Source organism: Poecilia latipinna, unplaced genomic scaffold (genome assembly GCF_001443285.1).
Source record: "Poecilia latipinna isolate Pla-1442-1.1 unplaced genomic scaffold, P_latipinna-1.0 Scaffold1428, whole genome shotgun sequence".
Lineage (NCBI taxonomy): Eukaryota > Metazoa > Chordata > Actinopteri > Cyprinodontiformes > Poeciliidae > Poecilia > Poecilia latipinna.
The window spans coordinates 39,039-48,075 of record NW_015114044.1 but is presented as its reverse complement, the minus strand read 5'-3'; the positions used below and the strand labels follow the sequence as shown (position 1 = coordinate 48,075).

The 9,037-nt window shown below is 39.7% G+C and overlaps 1 protein-coding gene across 1 annotated transcript in view; it reads right to left on the bottom strand.

The window, feature by feature from the left end:
• LOC106962536 (fidgetin-like) overlaps positions 1-8,349 on the bottom strand; it is a 15,678-nt gene extending 7,329 nt beyond the window's left edge. The window contains exons 1-2 of the mRNA XM_015057003.1: positions 8,200-8,349; positions 5,933-6,143 (exon numbers count right to left, since the gene is read on the bottom strand). Of these exons, the coding sequence (XP_014912489.1) occupies positions 5,933-5,957 (25 nt within the window). The 5' untranslated portion in view covers positions 5,958-6,143; positions 8,200-8,349. The remainder of the gene's footprint in view (positions 1-5,932; positions 6,144-8,199) is intronic.
• Positions 8,350-9,037: the final 688 nt, after the last annotated feature.

Sequence of the window (9,037 nt, the reverse complement as noted above, 5' to 3'; positions counted from 1 at the left end):
CTCTAATTTGCGGTTAAATACCAGCAGCTGTGGTTACCAGAATTTACAGTGTAGATGTACAACTCAAATTTTCACTGCTTACTCTTAAAGATTCATGTATTTCAAAGAAGAGCTGAATAAAGTAGGATATTGACATTGCTGAAATAAACAAGAAGCCTATATGTTTGGACCCATTAGTTTGACTGATCTGAAGTCAGCTCCTGCAGATCTACTTACTGAATCTACAGTACTGGACCGACGGTGGTTTAATGCAGATTAATAAATCAGTTTGAAAAGCTTGGACCAATCCCATTCAGCTTGCAGAATAGCACAAGCTTGACCTTTAACCGATAACAGGGAGGATAAACAGTATTTCATCACTTGGTCTATGTCATTTTATGCCAAAAGTTTTTTTTTTTTTTTGCCTAAACGTCTTTTGGCAATTTTTTTTTTTTCCATTGTTTTAGGAAGGTGAAGATTTTATACTTTTGTCTGTCGCAGAAGTGTGAGATTTTGTTAAGGAAAGGACATTCTCTGAAAAAAACACACAGAGAATCTGCTGTCTCAGTACTCATTGCTAATATAAGGTGCTAATGACAGTTTAAATGTCACCTCCATCATAATATTGTCTTTGTTTGAATTAGCATCAATACAACCATGTTTTACTGCTTTCTCTCTCCAGGTGTCCCATTGCCTCTCATCCTAATATAAATAATTATCCACCTCTCAAGGCAGAACAGCTTATTTTGAAGGCTGTTTCAATATTTTCTTGTACGTGTTAAAAGGAAACCAGAATTGACAAAAATCAATATCTGCTGGTCAAACCTCTACAACAACCGTAGATCAGAAATTGTTCACAAATCTCAGATAAATTATTCTTAGCTAAAAAAGATCTTTGTTGGATTCTTTCAACCTTTAACTTAACTTAGTCTATGTCAGTTGTGTTTGAATACCCAAAACATGCACTGTCTAACAACAGCATTCGATTTGATACATGGAGGATTTTTAGTCTTCACGTTTTTTCTGCTCATAATAATTAGTGAAGGTAAGGCAGAGACCAGACTACTAGAGAATAGAGCTCTCGACTTAAGGATTTTGGCATTCAGTTTTTGATAGAAAGAGAGAGAGAAATGAGAAAAACGATAAATCAATCAAATATAAATTATTGAGCTTGTTTTAATTTATCATGCAATTAATTGACTTATTGCATATTGTGGCAGACCTAGCCATGACAACAGAACTATTTGAAATCAAATTGTTTTTAATGATAAGTCGAGTCAAAAAATATATATATCCAAAACAATCTGATAGTAGGGAATGGACACCTTCCAAAAAAGTGAATTTTATGTTGTTGGTCTACAGAATATTTCTCCAAACGTCCTGGAGATAATCAAGATGCTTTGGAAAATGTGAGACCAGTAGGTCTAGTGGGGCTGGCAGTGCTTTCTTTGGATGTTGTTCAAGAGGAGTCTTTGCTCCGCTCTTGAAGTTATTCCATTAAGCCAAATCCCTCTAAGGTTCGTTACCGTTCCATGTTTCTTTCATTTGTGGATGATGACTCTCACTGTGGTTCACTGATGTCCCAAATCCTTAGAAATTGCTTCGTAAACCTTTTCGGTCTTATAGATGTCAGTGATTTTCTTTTGCATCCATCAGTTCTTCAAATTACTTCAATCAGGGCCTGGTGTTTTCTGTTTTAAGACCTTCCGTCCTACCATATGTTAGCAGACAGATATATTTGAGCTGTTTGTTGATTCCAAACGTTTGGCAGTAATCAGACCTGGGAGTGTAATTGAACCCAGGTTAAGTTTAAAAATAAAAATAGTTTTGCTTAGAAAGCCTTGCATAATAAATAAAATCATAACTTGAAATCTGACTTTTGTGTTTACTCAGGTTTTCTCTGTCTGACATTAAAATTTGTTTGATCAACTGAATTGTCAAAGTTTGACAAAAAAGCAGAAAGAGTGGACATCTGGGGCAAATATTTTTCCACAGAACTGCATTTGAAGAAAGAAACCTCCAAACATCCATATTGTCACCATTGTTGCTTACATTTTTGGATGTTTTATTCTCAAAACTACATGATTTTATCTTTCAAGGACGCATACGAGTTATTCTTGATCTCTGGGGCTGAGTGGACTCCAGTTTGAACGGCGATCCACTGCATGGTCAGTATGAGTAATTAGGGGTTAATAAGATGGAAGTGTGTGTGGGGGAAGGGCTTTGCTGTGATGGGATTTGGGGGTTGTGGGGCATCAGAGATGGCTCCTGGACTGGATGAGTTAAAAAGAAAAAAAGTCACCCCTCTGTAGCTGAAGGGTCTCTGTTAGCGCTTTTTCTCTACTCACAATAAACAAAGAGATCCCCTGAAGTTGGACAGACACTTGGAAATACACACACACAAACACACACACACACACACACACACACACAGAAAAGCCCCAACAGCAAAGTGAACTCCCACATTGCGGTTCGTCCTGCAGCGCTGGGCTTCGGATGGCCAGCAAGCAGAGGGACTCCTGACCAACCATTGGATGATTCAGGCTGCAGGCATGCCAGGAATCTAACCTGAGATGAAGATATATTTTCCATACACTCAGCAGACTTGGCAAATTTCCAAAATCTGGGAAAAGGACAGTGGAAATGCTAACAATGCTGGCAACATATCAGCTGTTGGGGTTTTGTCATTGGAGCTGATTCTCATCCTGCCAGTAGGTGGTGTTATCCATAGTTTCCACACCATGACTGGCTGTGCTTTCGTACCCAGAACCAGCCAGGGAAAAAAAAAAAAACAGTCTTCTTTCAGCCAGCTGACTGTCAGTGTACAGCCATGGCCAGGGGAAGAGGGCCACTATTGTATGAAACTGGAAAACACTGGTAATGGAGGAACTCTCTCTGGCATAATAAAAGGAAAAACCATAATTCAAATCTCAGTTTGAAACATTAACTTTTTAAAACCTTGGTGTAGCTTTAAAAAAGAAATCAGCTCAAGTCTACATTAGAAATACGTAATAATTACTGAGGCTAAAGCCAGTGGACTCACTGCCAAGCTGCCTGTGTCCTTGCTGATGCAGTAAATGAGGGCTACGTTGTTATGTAAGCAGTGACCACTGGCTAAAACACAATGTCAAAGTGAAGGAGAATGGACCCTCCCGCTCTCTGAACTTCCCTTTACTTCGTTTTCCTGGTGTGCAAAGTGTAACCAGTGCAGTGCAAACTTTGCACCACACCAGGTTCAGTTTGATCCAGATCAGAAGATCCAAAGACTAATAAGAATCTGATTTATGTTTGCTTCATTTATATTTATCTCTTGCGCAATATAGTAAAGATGTGACTCTGTCCCAATCTGTGTGGTCACTTTTTTTTACCCTCCCCCACTCCTTTAGCTCCACACATGTGGCAGAGGCCGGACTGTGCCCCCCCACCGCCCCACCTCCTCCTCTCTGCTCATTGTGTCCACTCATATATCAACCCTGCAGCTGACCAGTCCCTCCTCACGTCTTCCCCATCTGTCCTTCCCTTTGCTTGCTCCTCAGTCGCCGCAGCTTCCATCTTCACCTAAACTCCTAATGAGGAATCTACGGTGGGCTGCGGCTTTCTTAACAAGCTGTCACGATTACTGTTAGAGGGGTAATGCATTTGTGGAGGCCGACATTTATGTGGCCCACCATTCAAAGCTAATGAGAGGCTGTTGACACCGGGTTACTAACGATGTGGCTTTCATTCACAGCACTGCTTCACCCCGGTAACTGCCGACTTTAAAAAGCGCTAAAATGCCTCATCATTCTCTCTTGGCGTCACACTATCATCATTATGTACAGAGCGCCCTTAATGAGGTGTGGGACGATGGTGATTACATGTTTGCTTGTTTGTTTTTGCAGGCTGATCCGTGATGGGTCAGTGTGGCAGATTTTATTGTGGGGTGAAAAAGAAGCAAATGAACGTTATCTTAGGAATGCATTTAGTCAAGACAGCGGAGAACTAACACAATGCTGTGAGTCACTTTGAGGAAGGAATGTGACAAATGCATGTTACCAAAAACTCCTATCTACTCAGACAACTCCCGCATTCTCTGTTGAAGCCACAGGACATTTTTCTGTCTGATTCACAATGCGTAGACATGGAGAGCAATTCCCTCTGCTTTATTCTAATCAGGTTAGTGTTGTAATCCTGTTAAAGCCTGACCTGATCAATAACCCAGTCAGTCAATATAAGAATATGAAAAAAGCCTGGACTCTTAAAACTAGGGGGATGAAAAAGATGCCTTTTTTTCTTTTTTGCTAACCAAGTTCTGGACCTATGTTTTGCGTTGAGTAATGGCTGAGCCAGCAAACTGGGTTGGGTTTTCGAAGTAACAATTTGCTTCAAGTGAAAAACGTCACTAATAAGCAAGTTTAAAAAATATATATATATTTTTCACTTTTAGTTTATTTATGCCATAAAAATGATCAGTTTAACCCTTTAACACACTTGCATGCAAGACACCGGCATCCTCATGATAGTTGGGGGTTTTTAAAAAGAGGTGAAGGCAACATACTCATAATGTCTAAAATATCTGCATCCGTGTCATACAACATTGCTTATTTGTATTGACTTTATAATATTTTCTTTGCTAATGCTAGCAATTTGAAAAATTAGCTAGCATTAGCTTGTGCTAGCTGCAGGTAGTGTGGCTGCACGGTCTGACCTGGAAGCGCAGTCAGTACCAGCAGCTCATTTGCACGCGCGCCAAAAAAAATATTCCTGGATAATTGCTATAATGTAGATCTACAAAGACGAACAATTATTTTTACTAACTGCAAAATAACCTATTTTCCAAGACAGCTGTTTTGTCCTTGATGAATAATAATTATCATAGCTGTGAAAGTTGTATTTACGATGTCAATACGCCCCCTGGTGGAACCAGAATATATCCCACGAATACACATTTATTTCTCCATCTTTCCTCACATTTGATTATTGTACACAGGCACATATATTACTTAATTTAAATTTTTTCATAAAATAGCAGTCATAGCAGTCTACCAAAATGTGATTTAACTGCTGTTACCTGTATTTTTTTTTCATTCTCTTTAAATTATAAACTATTTTCATGATTACAGTGAAGTACAAAAAAGAAAAAATAAAGAAATAAAAATACTGTCTCAGAAGTATTTTTAGAACAAATGAGCTACCAGTACGTGTTCCTGGGATAAGTCGTGCAGCCAAAGGTAGAACTCTGATACTGGCTTACGTAAAAGTAAACCTCAGTTTTTGGTGTCATTATCTCAACACATTAACTTTAATAATATTTAACAATGTAATTTCATTTTATTTTATTTTATGGATGTAACAATAATCAGTCTCACGCGATCAGAAGAAAGTAGATTTTGGCCTTATGTCTGGGAAAACTGGACCCTTGTTTGTTTTGTTTTGTTTCCATTCCAGGTTTGACTAGCTCACACACTGTAATATTTATTCTTACCTAATTCTGAGCTGGCTCTTCACCTAAAAATAATTTAACAAGTTTAAAACCTGGAAGTTTACCGAATGCTTGTTTTTATTCATAGAACTGCAGAGTCAAAATAAATAACGCTTCCTTTGAACAAAAAAGCACCAGATGCACAACTTGCTTTACTGCAAAACATGTTTTGGAATCTAATAGCTGTTTAAACTGTACACCATTCACATGGAGAGACTGGAAAAACAGCAACTGAACACTTTTTGTGAAATTCCTCCAAACGAAGCCTGGAGGCTCAGCTGTTAAAACCATTAGCATTTCTGCTTTCTCAACATGACTTCTCAAAGACACCCACCCCTCTCCTCTCATTTCCCTCCACTCACTCACCCTCCCTGCAGCTTGCTTCCCTCTAACCAAACCACAGGAGACGGACAAAAGATGAGCCACAAGAAGAATGAAACATGAAAAACAGACTGGAGGTGAGGATCTGCACCAAAAGCTGCCAGGACTTACTGTATGGGGTGGCAGGACTGAGCATTCTGCAGCCCTGGCCCCAGGTGAAGAGAAGAGGACCAGGTCCACTTGTCCTTACTGAGGACCCAGCTGCATGCTGATGGGGCCCAAGTCGATCCTGCTGTAGACTGTGTGGCTGCTGTCTCTGCAAGTGGCCGGCCTCAAGTACAGCTCCATGGTTCAGCTCACACTTTCAACACCAACGTTCCAACTGAAGAGGGAAACGGCCACAACGTTATTTATGCAGGAGTGCTTTTGTGTAAAGAGGGACACAGAAATGTTCAGAATGCAAAGCAAAACTAAAAGACATAACTTATATTCAGAAGTTTAATTTGGCTTCAGGTCATTTCACCCCTTTTGCCAAATTGTACACCTTTTTATTGCTACAACTTCCCATTTTTCACCCCGTTTTGTCTTATTTTGGTTCAGATGCAGATTAACCTTGTGAAATATTCCAGTCTAACAAACTGAAATATCTCTGGAGCAGAACGCCAGCTGTTATGAGACGTCGCTGCAACTTTTATTAGTATTCCTGGTCCCAGTGACTTGAATCAAAAGGTTACATCTCCTTCTTTGCCTTTAGTCAAGCTCGACAGAGGTTTATTATTAGGTCACTATTTTAGTCAGGTGTGTTGAAGCAGAGACACAAAAAGTTGAGGATTTTAGTTTGAGAACATTTTTAGTAAATGTTATGGGAGTCAAAAAGAAAAAAATTATACTGTAGACTATGATTAAGATGAATTAATTTAGATTTAGATTTAGCCAGAGCAGGCATGAAACATCCCCATAATGTGTACGAATTGACTGATGCTTGGTTGGTAGAAAACGTCTTGAATCAAACCTGCAAGAAAGCAAATCATACAGGCCATTTTATTCTGCTGTGATTCCATGAATTAGCTGAAAAAAACATGAGATTTATTTTCTGTGCCAATACTGGCAGGTGTAGTGTGATTTTTAATTAGCAATAATGGGATCCTGCACCTATGCAATAACAGCAGTGTGTTTTTTTTTTTAAATAATCTTTTTTTGTGTGTCTATGTGAAAAATATAAAAGGATTAAAATTATCCAAAGGCTAGAACCTGATTATGTAATGTAAATATTAATTATTTCATATTTCTCCTATAATAAAAAAGGAAATAATATCAAACTTAGGACTGATAAAAATAGTCAGACAAAAACTAATCTTAGCCCTAATAAGGATTTTAAAAAGTTTTTAATAGTCTGTAATTTCCTGTTTTCAAGTACCTACATACCAATAATCAATTGACTTAACATATTAGGTCTTTTTTTTCAACCCGAGCGAAATGTAGTGACCATATTACTAAAGACAAAACAGCTTCTGATTTTTCACCTAAATATGCGATTCAGAAATCACTCAGCACTTTGGCCAGAATTAAGAAACAGACGTTAAAACAGACAATATGAAGAAATCAAAATAAACAAATGAAATGTATGCAACCTTTCTAAGCGTATCCTTTCCTGTCTTAAATTCACACGTAAAAAATTATTTGCATATAAAACTGTCTGGCCATTTGCTGGAGCCCAGCAAATTTACAGGGGTGACTATTGCCCACCTCTGGCCCCCCATTGGTGGCGCCACTGAAGCCACATATGAATATTTTTCGACCTTTAAATTAAAGATCATTTGGAGATATTACGTCGTTTGACATAAAAAACATACTAATGCTTCATTCCATTCCTTTAATGTCACATTAAGCACTTTTAATGCAGTCAAGCTTTGGAAAGTGGAGGGAAAAAAAGACCCCCATATATAAATCGTCAACATTTGCTGGGGTTGTCATGCGCATATATTATTTTTCTTAGCCTTATTTTCACTTTACTGTGTTAAAGTTTAGCAACCTGACACAAGACAGGCTTCACTTTGCAAAGAAAAAAAAAATCGCTCTCTCAAACCCCAAAAACTCGGAACCATATCATTTGCAAACAGAACTTTGTACTCTTCCTTCAAAGAGGACTTTCTCCTGCCTGACACCGATTTCCCGTTTCTGTAAAGAAAGTCAAACCCGAGAGAAAACAGACCGACTGAACTGACGTGTTAGAATGACGACTCGAAAGAAAATGACGGGCCATGAGTGCAAAGAGACAAACTTAAAAAAAAAAGTGTGCAAAAAAAAGAGAAAAAAAAAAAAAAAAATGACGAGAACGGCAGCGGATGGACAGAAATGCGCAAGAAACTGAGGTAATATTTGCATCGTTTAGGGGAATTAAAACAACTTTCTCAACAAGGGAGGAAATGCTTACAGACCTGACCATCCCTGGATGTGCTCGGTTAGCGCTCCGGTGCGGAAAGTAATCCAATATTCCTCAAAATACAGCAGGGGGGAGTCGATGTAAACGGGATTGTAGTTGAGTGTTCAGGAGGGGAGGGGTTGGGGGTCTCTCTCTCTCTCTCTCTCTCTCTCTCTTTCGCTCCCTCACTTGTGGGACCCTATCCTCTTCTCTCCCACTCTCCCTCCCCCATCTGACTCCCACCTCCGTCCCTCCCTCCTGGTGACAACAGAGCCTCTCACACACACACACACACACACACACACACACACACACACACACACACACACACACACACACACACACGCACACACATCCCCTCCCCCAACCATGCACCCACCTCCTCCCCCTTCTGTCTTTTGTTCAAACTATTCTAGCAGGAAGGGAAAGAGAGAGAGGAGAGGGAAAAGTGACCAATCATGCAGTGTCAGAGAAGAGCATAATGATCCCTGCTGTGTGTGCATGTATGCATGCATAAATATAATATATATATATATCAGTGTGTGCAGAGGTGCATTGGAGTGTCCTCCCACTTGGGAGATTGGAAGCCCTCAGTTTGATGAATGGGCGTGCTGGGACACATGCGAGGGGAGATTTTTTTGAATTTTCTCCTTCAGTGATCACATGAGAAGTTCAGTTATTGCCAATGACTTCTATCGATCCGGTGCATTGATCTGAGTGTTGTTGGGAGGGAGGGCTTGAAGCAACCGTGTCAATATTACCTAATTCCTGTTGTGACCCATCCCCCTCAATGCACACGCACACACACACGCACACACACCCCCCCCCCCCCCCCCCACCACCCCACCAAACAA